The following is a 13,941-nucleotide window of genomic DNA, read 5'->3' as shown; positions in this document are numbered from 1 at the left end:
ACAACTTGATCAATAGTGAAGATTCTGTGTCCCCTTACTGAGATGGTGATTCAATACCAACAATTAATTAAAATAGCTATGGCGGATAGATATTTCATGCACTAGTCCTTCGCGAGAATATGTAACTCGATGGGGAGATGCCACCACCTTGAAGCATTGAGGCTTGTAGCGGATCTAGTCTTTGCAATAACTCAACTTGGTGATCTTGCCATCTTCGCTGCACAAGATTACCTAACTTCTGACGTGTTGTTCATGGGGAACCGACCATCACAGCTTCCCCTTGTTCTCTCTCTTCCTCATCCCCTGAGCTGACCTAAGAAGCGCGTACAAGCTCTGCAATCTCGGCATCTCAACACCCCTTTCCCTCGCGATTCTCACGGGATTACCCAGAATCACCTCGAGCTCAAGTGGCTTACCAGCCTCCCAGTCCAGCAACATGCTCGGCCTAGCCCCCTTATTCCGCGCCGTGCTTTCGATGATTTTCTCCGGTTTAGCCATATAGTCTGGGAAGGGTCGACCTAGTATCTTGGGTACGGCGTCACGGATCTCATTCATCACGCCTAGTAGATGTCGCTGCAACTCATCGTCTGCGACCATGTCTGCGTTGCCACGACCACCGGAGAGTACGGCCGAGGGGTTCATGGCCGCATTAATGCAGAGCTTATGCCAGCGTACAGTTTGGAGACCGACTTCATCGTGGGGGTCCACGTCTTTGATGCCGCCCAAGTCTGTCCACCAGCGACGCAGCGCCTCAGTTGCCTCCGTTCCGCGACGACCTAGCTCTGAGTCCTGCGCAGCCAAGCCATCTGTGTATGGCCCAATACTCACACGCGTCCAGCGGTTCTGGCGAATAGTGCCAGGAGAAGTCTGCTCCGCGCTGACAACAGTGACTGCACTGACGATGGGGTTATTAGGGAAGTGTTTCCGGAATGGCTCTTCCACACCGACACCGTTCTGGATGAGAACGATACAAGACTTTGGACCGACCAGGGGCTCAATTATGGAAGAGTCATCACTGACATCTGGAAGAGCCTTTGTCGTCACAAAGATATAGTGCCAGTCTTTCTTCTCGCCTGATACATTTGCTGCTGCAGCTGCATCGACGGATGGAAAGGCCGCGTCAGGGTTGAAAGTGTAATCACCAAAGCTTCGCGTTTGCAGCTTTACGCCGTCCTTTTGGATAGCAGCATAGTTTGAACGCGCTACAAGAGAAACGTGAATGTTTTGTGATGGCTATCATTTGTTAGTGAGATGTCTCCTTCATGTGATGAGGCTACTCTACGTGATGGAGTCTCGAGGCATAGAAACAACCAACGGCGCCAGCACCAATGAAGATGATATCAACACGACTGCAAGTGAATACTCACGTTAGTAATCCATTTAGGACAGATTTACATGTAATTGGATGCTAATGGATAGACTATTCTCACCTGTTCTCTGCCATGATGGCGATGTAGTCTAAGTTGGTCGTGTATTTACGTTATTGGTGGATATCGATGGGCTCTTGTTTACTGTAATCGCGATACACCTACTTCCTCAATAGGTAAATCCGCAGATAGTGGTGCAAAATCAAGTCTGGTCTGGTTCCTGATACAAGATAGAATCAGAAGGATGAATTACATTACAGAACAGAACTCCCAACCAACCCCGCCATTTTCGCCACAGCACCGAGGTCCATGCCGTAATAGGAGGCTGGAAACGACAAGAGGTCTCGAATTGGAAATTGGAAACTGGAGCACACCATCGATAACCCAGGTCAGCCAAGCCTTATGGTATGTATCGTATTGTTTTTTATGGATTTCTTTTCCTTCATACGGTGTTCATATGTATTCGATCAGTCATTTGCAAGAAACCCACAATAGGGAAACGTATCTATCATCTTTGTTTTCCTTTTTCCATCGGGCGATCGACCGTTGTTAAAAAAAGAAATAAATGACATGAACCCAGAACTGTCTGTCATAAATAGCAACTACCTAGTAAATCCAAAATACTGGTTGTTGGGTATCAATCCGCTGATCAAAAACCATCACCTGCTGTATCTGGCCCTTTGTCGGACTCAGCCCGTACCTTTCCCAGCACAGCATCTTTGAGACCCAAACAGATGCACTGCATAAAGAAACAGTCACACTTCCCTTTACTCCATCTAACGACTTCGCATTAGACTTTTTAGAGTTTCATTTCTCGCTCCGATAGAGAAGGAAAACGTGATCTGAATGATCAGCCCGTATATTTCCTTACGTCGTCAGCAGCGCATGTTCAAACAAGGCAAGTCATCATGGTAGGGATAGTATGTAGTAAGAAACGTGTAGCTAAGCTAATCAATCACCTACGTATTGCATACATCTTGGAGAACCCTCCAATCGGTCACGCCGTTCGCCCGGGTTCGGCTTGGCTTCGGGTCACTCCGCCGATCGTTCATCACCAACACAGAGGGTGAGATTCCCACGTTGGACTGGAGTTGGACCCTTTTCTTGGATGGCTGGCCTGGACCATGGTTCAAAATCCCACGCGACTCAAGCCACGTCGACGATGCAAAAAGCAAGCTCTGATGACCCAGTCCAGCCAATCTATCAACTGCCGGGTGAAATAATATCCAATGGCCACCGGTTGACGGAGCTAGCATTACATGGAGGAATGCCACTGACTGACTGCCGTCTAAAACTACCGTTTCGGTTTATCGATCTTAGATTGCAGTCAAGTGGACGCTACTCCGTTCAAACGGAAGGGGATTCATTATAGTGGTATGTGCCTACAGCTGATTCCCGGCCTGTCCAGGAAGTCAAGACGACTTCTCAAAGCCGGGTGCCCAGCAACGAGTTCAGATTTATCTATGCCAGAGCAAAAACATCCTGGTCTATGGAGAGCAGACACAGAATGCCGATTACCACGCTGAGTAAAACCCAACGCAGTTGCTGGCAAAAAACAACGTCACGCGAAATCAAGAATGAATAAACTAAACTGTTGGGTTAGCATCCTGTAGCAGGGTTGTGTTGTGTGCATAGCACTTGGGCCTATAGCCTGTAAAATGATGCCATCAAGCATCGAGCCGACACGCGATTTGCGCGAAGGGAGCTCTGCTCTGTCACCCCCAGTCCTGCCTGGCCTGACATGCCAGAAGTGGCCTACCGAGAGGCGCAAACGAATCAGAATGCGCCTAACACATGGGTAGCGGCAGCGGCCGCTTCCCAGACATACAGTGCAATGCAATAGTCGCCAGAATCATGACGCAACGCGAAGGAATCGACCTTGCTTGGTATTGCACTGCAAAAGCATGAGAGGGTTGCAGTAGCTGTCGGGGATCAGCGGTATCTCGTGGCGTGCCCAGCAAGGCGGGATGGAATGGGAAAAAGATGTGGTTGTGTTGACCCCAACTTGAATTTTTTGTGTGGTTGCAAAGGGAAGGAAAAGTCTGCCTGACAAAGATATGGTCGAGTTTTGACTTTGCAATTTGGCAAAGTCAGCGCGTGGGGGTCTTTTGATTGCCCGGTCCCCGATGGGCCAATCAGATGTCTTTGTGGCTTGACTTTGCACACAGCCAATAAACGCTCCAATCCAGAACAAGGCGTCGCATGCAAACCAATCAGAGAGTAGCGCACTCGACTTGCCTATTACGGACAGGATTGAATGGTCCAGCGGCCCCAGTCTTCCATGGCTTCATGCCCATGGTCAACTGCATTGCAACTCTCTCCATATCCATGGATATGGATAGCCAGTAAGATGTTCAATTATATATGGACCTTGACGAAAAACCGGCCCGTTTCGACTTTCCTTTTCCTTCGCTTCGCCCTTTGCCCACCAACAACCGCGGCTTGCCATGCTATACCGAACGCCATCGACCACGATCGTGCCTGTGATGGATGTGATGTGCTGTCTTGTCTTGTGTCTTGTCTATGCCTGATGGGACGAACGAGGCTGTGACAACACAGTTACATAATATCATATGTATCTTGTCTTTTGCCAATTCCAGCCATGTGCGTGCCCCTTTCAATCCATACCATTTTCGATCTGGTCTGCCATGGCGCCTGGCTGAACCGTTCAAACCACCGTTCAACTAGGGCTCGTGTTTCGTTTCATTTCGCACCGAGCCTCATAGTATCAAATGGTGGAAATTGATCACAAGCAAAGGCTGCAATGTAATATCCGTACTGCCGTGTTACGTAGCAGAGGCTCAAGAGACATCTGACCAGGGCGACCCTCACCCTCACCCGGGCTTGTGCTGACCTGAGACGAGGAGATTGGATATGGATCGAAGCAGATGCGGCTAAACAGAAGCGCCATCGCAAATGTCGAGGTGCAGATGGAGCCCAACACTCATTGGGAATCGCGCATGCAGAGCTACCGATGAACGGCGCAAATGAGCCCCATCGCCAGCAAAACATAAATGTAATAGACTTGTCAGGATTGTCCGTGTTGCATATTAATCAACACGCTCGGTCAGCGAAATAATAATATGTCCTTGTCGGTCCGTCGACTAGGCGAATATCCATTCCTTGTAAAGTCTAAGAGAAACCTCATTTGCCAAATGATGATCAATCGGCCAAGGTGTTTGACGCAGATCAACAGCATTTGCCCAAATGCCATATGCTACGTGGTATCATGGACCGATCATTCAACTCCACTCCGAACATGGGGAACAAACTTACCTAAAAGCACAGATCTCATTAGAAAAGCCGAGGATTGAAACCACAGGGTCTGCGTATGGGTACATGTCCCTGGTGACCAACACTTGTTTGCATCCAACCGACATTCTTGCTGATTCATTCGTACATATGCACGAGCTGGCACACAGGCTAGTTTTCCTGCGAGCAATGAGAGACCATCTTGACAGGCTGGTCCAAGCTTCCTACATTGTACCACCAGGACGCAGGGGCGCAGGCTTCTAGAAAAAGTGCTGGAAACTAACTTACAGCAGACGATCAAGGGTCATGGTGTGTGTGGGAGGCAGAACGACAGCCCAAAATCCTGTTTGGGGGAAGTCGATGTGATGGCAAGGACCAATCATGTCGGCATATAAGGATGCGGGATGGTGGGGGTAGAGTTTGGGGCCCCGACGAGATGTCTGGAGTTTCAAACACGCCAGGCAAGGGTTCCGGTCCGTTTTCGAGTGACCTGGAGGACGGTGCCAGCTCGAGATATCAAGCACTGTCCTGACATGCCATGCCATGACATGACTGACTTGGCTGAGGTCGGTTTCTCATGTTGATCAGTGCAAAGTGTGACTATGTGAATGAATGGCTGATTTGATTGCCGTTTCAAACTACCATGTCTTCCAATTGCAGACTGACAGCAAACCTGTTTCCATCAGTTAGCCTATGACTGACAATGGCGGTGTCTGTGCAACCGGGTCAAACCCAGGGACTTGTGGATTACGGTTCTGCTTCGCGCTTCTTGCTTGGCGACTGACAAGAGCTAAAGTCACACAACCGCGAATTATCAAGATTGAAGACAATCCGGAAATGCCCCTCGTCTTGACAGCTTCATGAAACGATTGGTATCAGGCATTTCGGACAGAAGCCACTTTTGTTGAGAGTTGTTAGTAAAATGTCGATCCATAGTGGGCCGGGAGAGGATGCAATTCATCTCTCTTGCATCTGGGCGGGAGTAAGTCCGTATATCACGAATAAGAGGAAGCGAACTTCATGTTTGTATTTCCCAATGTGCAATCATGATGCTCACGACATTGTCAGCTGAATCGGTCATCCCTGCCTGGTCGCTCCATAGCTGTAACTAGGCAAGTCACAGGAGAATTGACAGATGCAAGTAAGGAACAGGCAGGTGTGGAACAGACCCTGCGTGAGCCTCGTGGAGTGGGCGTAGGCATGTAAGGGTCTGCTATAGTGCAGAATGGAACAACAAGTCAGACCTCCAATCGAGCATTACAACCAAATAAAGACATCATGACTGGTTCCTGCGTGAAATCCTTGACACTGCATCTGTTGCGGTCAAGCAATGGACCTTCTTTTCATCTTCCATCTTCCGTCTTGAGTATGGAGTTCAATACCCCATACATGTGGACAGATGGGCGTGGAGATCATAGATCTATCTTCTTAGGCGGTCTGATAACTTCCGAAGCTTGCTCGGTATCCCACTCCAGCGCGCGGCTGTCGCTTTTGGCGGCTCCAAAATAACTTTTGATGTTGAATTAGCGGCTAGCCTGCGGGGCCAAGGCTGTTGTTTTCTGGTTACGGTCCTTGTAAATGCAGTAATTGCTTTTTGTTTGTCCTGTGTATTTCCGGTGAGAAGGAGGGGAGGTGATGCCAGGATCGTGGGTTGTCTCCAAGCTTGCGGAAGACCATAATCCGAGTCTGTGATGACTTTCTCATAAAAACTGGCTCTCAAAGACGCTTCTTTTATCTCCTCTCTTAATTTCAAGAGTGATGTGTACTCTGTGGATTTTTGGTCTTGAATTCATAGGGATCCGTGTAGATGAATTCCTTGTACAAGTCGGCAAGCATATGGCCAAGAAACAAGCCCCAGCGAATATCCGCGACCAACATCGGAGGAGCTCTCGGAGCCCCTTTCCCTTTTGATTCATAGCCGGGTTCGTTTTGCCTTGGCTGAGGCACAGGGATCGAATGGATGTCTTTGATATCGTCGGTACAATGAAACGTTCATCATGACGAGGGCGAAGGGAACACCCGCGATTACAGACTGGGGTAGTAAAAGTGACCGAAGCTCAGCCGCTATGCATTACGTTTACAACAACCAGGCGACAAGAGAACAGGATATCCGTAACAATTTGACCACGCCAGCATATTAGAAACCCGAATCCAACTGCCATGGTCCAAGGACATGAGTCGCTGTTGTGTATAAGCCATATTGATTGCGAAAACAAACACCCGGCACCCGCTCACCCGCACTTTCCCGTCGGGATCCGTGCATCGCATCGCGGGGGAAGTTTGGGGAAATGCTGTCAACTAAACTGCAGGATGCGGATGTCACAAGCACCCAGCTAAAACGCAAGTCTGCCGCACCTCGGAGTGTATCCGTTTGTATGGATTCCGGAACGAATCGAACCCGACAGGATTGGACCTGCACCAACCGGGCGGAGACGGATGACTGTGCAATGCTGATGACGCGGAAAAGTCGACGATGCTAATGGATGAACGGAGGCATGTCTCAGCCACCCGTCCAGCTCACTAGAGCACTGCAAAATGTCAGCGTTCAGTCACAGCTGGTTCGCACAGTTGACAATGTCGACCGTGCAGTGCAATTTTGCTGTCAGACTCAGTATTCGTCTGAGCTTCGAATTAACGATGAAGCACCGTATAGTGCCCGAATCATTAAACCCAGATAGGCAGTCCGTCAGGAAAACGAGAGGCGAGGCTACAAATAGCATCGGCGAATCTCTAGAGCCAAGACTACTCAGCCTGGAAGGCCCAATAGCTACCCCTGGATCAGCGGTCTGCAGGCAAGTACGCTTGTCTGGGTACGTAACTGTTGGTGCTTAATTTGGCTTGGGGGGCACCCTGGACCAATGATTTGCAGGGTCCACGAGGGTCTTGAAGAGCTATCTGAGACGATGCAACTTGTTGGTCAGTCATGTCTGTCTGCGTACATACGCCTTCTCGAAATTCCACAACACACAAGACAAAGCCCAGCGGCTATAGATAGTCCGGTATGCCTGTAGGGGAATAGGTGCTAGTGAATAAGCTGGGGCGCTGGGGCTTTGTGGATAAAAGGATCCAGGATATTTGTAGGTAGAGAGAGCTTCTGACAGTCTGGGCCTTGATCAGAATGCGTCGCGTGAACCCTAGACAAGGGGCATCAGAAGTATGATGATGTTGTTGCCTGCGCGAGAATGGAGTCAGCGACCGTGAAGTGGGAATCGGCGTATCAAATGGCAAGCGAAGAAAGTATATGCAATACATAGTAGGTAGCAAGGAGAATTATTAGGCGAGAAAGTCTATGTCGTGTGCACAGGGAAGTAAATTAATAACACTCTGCCCGCTTCAGCAAGGTCGCTTGTTGGTCGGTAATTGAACTGGCCGGTTTTCAAATTGCTGCATTGCAGAAGCAGAGCCGCGGCGTTACTGTTCCCGCTAAGGGTGCAACCAAGACATTCATCCAGAATTTGCAGAAATTTAAGACAAAATTGTGAATGTATGTAGGCGAGCATCAAGCACGCCCTATCAAATGAGCTGGAGTATAGTTTGATGCAGGAAGATGTTGATAGGTGGAGCTGCAGCGGTTTAATGTCATCCATCACTCAGCCTGAGTTAAAACAGTGTTTGTGTACAGTGTGCGACGGGTTCATCACAGCGGAGCGGCACAGACAGACAGACAGGAGTGAAGGATACTTCCATTCTTTATGGGGATTTCATCCGTATCACGGACCTGATTCAGTTGTCGCTGATGAAGTTGCTGTATTGACTTACTCAGCTTACCACGATCAGTTATTTACCACGAGTCTACAGAGTACCAACAGCAGCAAGCATTGCGGGTTTCCGAACTGATTCCGACCCCAACTATGTATTAGTTAGTCTCCTGTACTGTTATTACTACATACTACATATGCTCCATCCCCATCCCTGGAGATACCTGCTAGGTACTCGCTTGTCCTCCTGCACGACTCAAACTGATGGATGGATCGTCCCGAAGATGCTCCGCCGATAAGGTACTGCATAACGTAAAACTTTTCTTTTTCCGCTTTTGATGACCTTCATCAATCTGTTAGACTAAGTCGCTACTAGTCAACCTGGTCAAATCGTACCCGTTTAAGATTGAGTCAACCAATAGCTGTAAACCTTGTTCGACTTGCTTGCCCTCACTGACGAATGCCAACTCCGTGCCCTACCCCCAGTCTAATAACCCCAGCCAACGGCCACTAAACGAGACAGGCGGACGGCCTGTGTGAGATATCTAGATGTCAGTCAGTTTGCGAATGTACTGTACCGTCTGACCAGGTACAGGGCAAGGCGCCGCCTGCAGGCGGCGATACCTGCACGAGAGGTTCCCAAAATACAGCCGATATCCGGCTGCATAAAACGCCATCTAGCCGTCAGATTTGGAAGCCGAGTAGCAGCAGAAGTGGATGGAAATGTTGAATGCTACCGTCGCGTCGACTCTTATGACCGATCACTATCCCATTATTGTTGACTGCCCCGTGTTTCTGCTGTGTCCGCCTCAAGTTGACTCGACTTGCCTTGACTCGAGGGAGACTTGGAGCGATAGACCAGAAATTACGAAAACACAATTCCTGATGAACGAGTTGTGGCTGATTTCTGATGCCGAAATGTTGAGACTAGGATGTCAAGCCAAACCAGTCAGCGTCGCTGAATCCGTACAGCCCCGAATTGTCCCATAAAGTTAAACATGGATATTCTGATCGTCCTTCCGTCCCGTTATGCCAGTCAACCTAATTTACCCGCGGGCAGCACCTATTTTACGGTAGGCAATTCCGAACGGAGCAACCATTTCAATTACATTTTGCCAAACATCGCCGATACTGTTTTCTGCGTTGTCGGGCAAGGCAGGTATGGTAAACTCAACCTGCCCTACAGAGTGCTCAGGTAGGGCACCTTCCTGTCTACCCATGCGCAGTACGATGCGATGCGTGCGGCTCCTCCTTCTCACTTTGTGCCCTTCGCGCTCCTCCACCGTAATCTGTCTCGCTCCAATCTTCCCCATTCATCGTGATCCATCCACTATAATTCATGGACAAATCCCACAAGCTCCACAATCCCCCAAGCTCACTCGCTCGACCTAAAATTGTCAATCAACCAGCAAGTCGCTTATATCGACGGCCACAATTTACACGGTCGGCGATTGTCGATCTCCCTAGACATATACGTACTGTGCAATAAAACAACTACAGCTCTTTGTGAGCCCCAGTCGCAGGAACCGATGACCTGCCAACCTTTGTATCACAATTGAACCCTGGAGAGCAACGGCAAGAGAACGCTATTCCGAACTCGGTCTTTATCCCACTCTTCACTGGCCATGCCACGGACCACCGAGGGTGACGATGCCCTCTCAAGCTCGTCATGGTCGCTTCAGAACCCTTGTCCCCCATCCTAGCCCACGCTTTCCACCCCGGTGCCCCAGTCCGGTCACCTTGCTGCTTGCGCCATCGTCCCACACTGTACAGCCGAGTATCCTCGATCGCGTCCGTGTCCGCGACCTAACTACCCTCCACGTCTGGCCTGGCCTTGCTGGGTTATTCAAGACAAGGATATTGGACCATGGGGCCTGGGGGCCGTAGGCACAAGCAACAGAGCAGAGCAAGTGAGTGGGCAGGCAAACGGAATTATAACCAGCGAGAAAGCAAGAATTCGATTCGATAATACGTGCGGGAATCGATTCGGCGCAACATTAGGATCAAGGGGATCATGACCGAGCAAGGGACCAAAGAATCAAAGGGTGCTATACTGCCATTCACAGACATATCACATTGTGGTGCATGTTGTGCTGCTTTGCACACCACGCCTCGCTGTTGCTGATACTGCTGCTGATGGTGTTTGTGTCCTTCATTAACGTCTCCGTTGTCAAAGCCATAAGACAAGCCCTCCTGCTAGAGTTTTTGTTTGTCTCTTGCTTTCACTTCTTTCTCCCGTCCCTGAATACAGCTCCCGCTGTGTTTTTCGGTGTATTCCTCAGGGAGCTTGCTCACAAGTGCAGTGTGCTCTCTCTTTCTTCTCTTAAACAGTTGGTGTCGGCCGCCGACGTCACCACAGCTACAGTCGCAGGTCCGACGAACAAGACAACGCAAAACGAGAACGCTCCGACCATCCGGGCCGACATCTCCACCTACAACGTCTCCAGCAAGGCGGCTTGGCTTGGCCTTGGTTGTCGATGTCTTTGACTTGTCTAGCTGGCTCTGTAGCTGAAGGCGCCAAACCCGCTTGTGCATCAGAAGAAACCCCGGTCCTGCCGCCGACCTCGTCCGCCCATCCATTTCAGGTATTCCTGCGGCGCACTCCCTCTGGCCCTCCCTCCCACACCCACCCAACCACATCTCTCGCACACCCAGGGCCCAGGGTTACAGTAGCGATCCAACCCGACCACAAGCTAGGTCTAGGTACCGTACAGTTCTGGAGGAGACCCCAAGACACCCCAAGGGAAAATTTACCCACCCACCGGTCGGTAGCATCTCCACTCCTGTTCCTCTCTCGCATCAATTGGCTTTATCAACTTGCCCTCGAAAACTTTTATTGTCCTCTGTTCCCTCGTTCCTTGACTGGATTTATTTTCCAGCCTCTTCCAGCTTTGCCCAAGCTTCGCCGCGATATGTTCCTGTAGCTGTCCGGTTTACCAAAGCTCTTTCGGCCCATTTTCCCCAACTTCAAGTCCACTTGACTTAGCGCGGAAGTGCTTTTTGCGGGACACTTACACACAAGCCTTCAACATCGGTGCCGATACAAACCCACCATATTCTCCCTCCACCTTGTCCAAACCAAGCGTACTCGACTGGGACTTGTTCACTTTGAGACCTACATATCAGGCCTCTGCCAGGAATCAACTGCTGTCAGCATAAAGCATCTCGCCTTCCAGCTCACGAGTCGACTACATCTTAGACCAGTTCGCACCCCCCCGCCAAAATGATAATTGATGGAGAAAAGTATGCCTGCGAGGCCTGCGTCCGCGGCCATCGTGTGAGCAACTGTCAACATTCTGGTACGTCTATTATATATTGAACACTCAAGTTCGTCATCCGAGCCACTGCTTACCATTTACAACCTCCAGACCGTCCACTTCAACATATCAACAAGAAGGGTCGACCAGTTTCCCAATGCGCGCACTGTCGCGCCATGCGCAAGTCTCGCTCTGCCCACGTCAAGTGTGACTGTGGTGAGAAGACGAGCAAATGTGCCCACTTGCAGCCAACCGTTGAGGGGCACACTGGTGAGCATCCTCTAGCCTCGAGCTGTCCTAGACCTCGAGGCGCTCGATACGAGTCGCATTTTCTAAACCTTTCGCAGAGACGTGCTGCTGCAACCATGGTGGCCACTGCAGTTGCTCGCACAAGAACGAGCCTGCTCTTGACACCGTTCCCGAGTCCGACTCGGAGCGCGAGTCTCTGACCATGAGCATCTCTGGTCGCCCAAAGCCTCCTGGTCGACGACGACGAGCCAACACAGTTCACTCAGACGGTGTTCTGACTTTCGATCAGCATGGCAACCATAAGCCTGCTCACAGAAGCAACCGAGCTTCACAGAAATGCGGCCCATACCAGCTCAACAGAGTGAACTCTGCTCATAGCACCAGCAGCCTAGTTGCCGACAGCATGCTTCAAAAGAGCTCGCGGGACCCTCCCAGCAGCCGAGCGCGTGCTGCTACTAACCGAGAACGCCGAGTCAAGTCGGAAACCACTTCACCACTCATGAGCGGTGCTAGCAGCTTCCAGAACTTGAACGCCAATCTTCCTCCTCTAGATTTGTCGGGTATTGAGTACCCTCCCTACATGGCCAACAGCACATTCGATCTATTCGGCTCTGGCTTCAACTCGGAGACGGATGCTCCCATGTACAGCGCCGGCCTAAGTGCAGCCTCAGTCGACTGGAGCCATTACGACCTCTCGGAGATGAAGGGCGACAGTTTCACACCATCAAGCTACAGCCAGGCTGGTACTCAAAGTTTCAATGGTCTATTTGACTTTGGAAGCGGCTCGGAGCATCTGCCCCACCTCGCCAACACTACGTCGACGTCGGGCGAGGTTTCTGAGGTCGAGGACTTTCTCCCCGGCGGAGATGAGGACTACCATGGTCTGGATGGTTTCAGCCGCGCCGACAGCTTCATCCGACCGAGCGGCAGTGTGATGGCCAATTCGGCCGATCTAACCACGATCGATTACGATAGCTTCTATAAGGGAGCCGATGCTGGCCCAATGGCTGGAGCTGGTCTGTCAATGGTTGAGGACGACCCTGCATTCTGGATGCCCAACTACAACGAGGGCATTGCGACAATGGACGAGAGCCCCGACCCTCTCGGCCCTGCTTCTATGCCCAGCTTTTGGGGCATGTGAAGATCGATTGAGGTTTCGAATATCCTGGCGTACATAATACCCATTCAGTTTTTAATTTTCTAGTCATTAGGGCCACGCACCGGCAGGCGTTGGAAAATACCACACGGGATGAAGCCATGGGATATATGGCTTCTTTTTTTTACTTATTTTGCGCGAACAGCGGCAATATACATACACATACGTTTCATGTAGAGCGGACTTACGCTCACCACCATTCGCAAAACAGACTCAGTTACATGACGTCTGTATTTCCGATGGTGATTATGATGATGACAGAACGACGTTTTCATCCAAAAGGTGTCTAGACGGCTGGGGATATTGATGAGCATACTTTTTTCTCACAATCAACTGGGAGGAACAAGAGATATAGAACAGGCGCAGCTGGCTTTTTGAATTATACAAGACTACAGATCAAGGATGCATGAGATCGTGTTGGCATTTGAGCAGAGAAGAGCAGTGCAATTGGTTTGGTGAATTAGCTTTGCGGGAAAGAGTTGTGAAGGCAGAATCAAGCTGGAAGCAACAGTTGACGAAACATATACCAAGCCATGATGACACTCCGGTGCCTCGCATGTTTCGCCAATATGTACACAATTTTATCCGCAAGGGGAATTTGCAAGTTGAAGGACGCGGCCAGGATGAGGATTCACGATTCTATACTTGGTTGTCAGGCATTTATGCTGTGTCTTTCGACACAATTATTGCACATCGTTCATATATCTGGCTCGATATTTTCTGCTCCTTACATCAAGCCAAGTACGAAAAAGAGTACTTGGCGAAGATTTGTCACAACGCAATAGACTTCATGACTGGGACCTCGACCAACCGAGTCGAGATCCATGGGCCAACACCAAACTCTGTTCCTTTTGCATATGCTATGAGTGACTGTGTGTTGACATGGATTTGAGAAAAGCTGACAACTCTGCAAACATAGTTGGCATCAGCTGTTGCTGCTTCGTCTGACGATCTCTGTCACC

The 13,941-nt window shown here is 50.0% G+C and overlaps 3 protein-coding genes across 3 annotated transcripts; 1 reads left to right on the top strand and 2 right to left on the bottom strand.

Moving 5' to 3' along the window:
* Nucleotides 1–267: 267 nt before the first annotated feature.
* On the bottom strand, nucleotides 268–1,444 carry FPSE_09011 (uncharacterized protein; the record flags this gene model as incomplete). Its single annotated transcript, XM_009262128.1, has 3 exons — nucleotides 268–1,233; nucleotides 1,283–1,349; nucleotides 1,431–1,444. 3 exons carry the CDS (start codon nucleotides 1,442–1,444, stop codon nucleotides 268–270), a joined length of 1,047 nt encoding a protein of 348 aa, XP_009260403.1.
* A 7,919-nt stretch (nucleotides 1,445–9,363) lies between these two features.
* On the bottom strand, nucleotides 9,364–9,634 carry FPSE_09010 (uncharacterized protein; the record flags this gene model as incomplete). The annotated part of the gene is made up of 2 exons (XM_009262127.1): nucleotides 9,364–9,497; nucleotides 9,547–9,634. 2 exons carry the CDS (start codon nucleotides 9,632–9,634, stop codon nucleotides 9,364–9,366), a joined length of 222 nt encoding a protein of 73 aa, XP_009260402.1.
* Nucleotides 9,635–11,540: 1,906 nt separating this feature from the next.
* Nucleotides 11,541–12,964, top strand: FPSE_09009 (uncharacterized protein; the record flags this gene model as incomplete). Its single annotated transcript, XM_009262126.1, has 3 exons — nucleotides 11,541–11,594; nucleotides 11,646–11,844; nucleotides 11,922–12,964. The coding sequence occupies 3 exons, from the start codon at nucleotides 11,541–11,543 to the stop codon at nucleotides 12,962–12,964; spliced, it is 1,296 nt and encodes a 431-aa protein (XP_009260401.1).
* Between the last annotated feature and the right edge of the window lie 977 nt (nucleotides 12,965–13,941).

This window comes from Fusarium pseudograminearum, chromosome 2 (assembly GCF_000303195.2).
Source record: "Fusarium pseudograminearum CS3096 chromosome 2, whole genome shotgun sequence".
Taxonomy (NCBI): Eukaryota; Fungi; Ascomycota; class Sordariomycetes; order Hypocreales; family Nectriaceae; genus Fusarium; species Fusarium pseudograminearum.
This window is presented reverse-complemented; position numbering and strand designations above follow the sequence as displayed.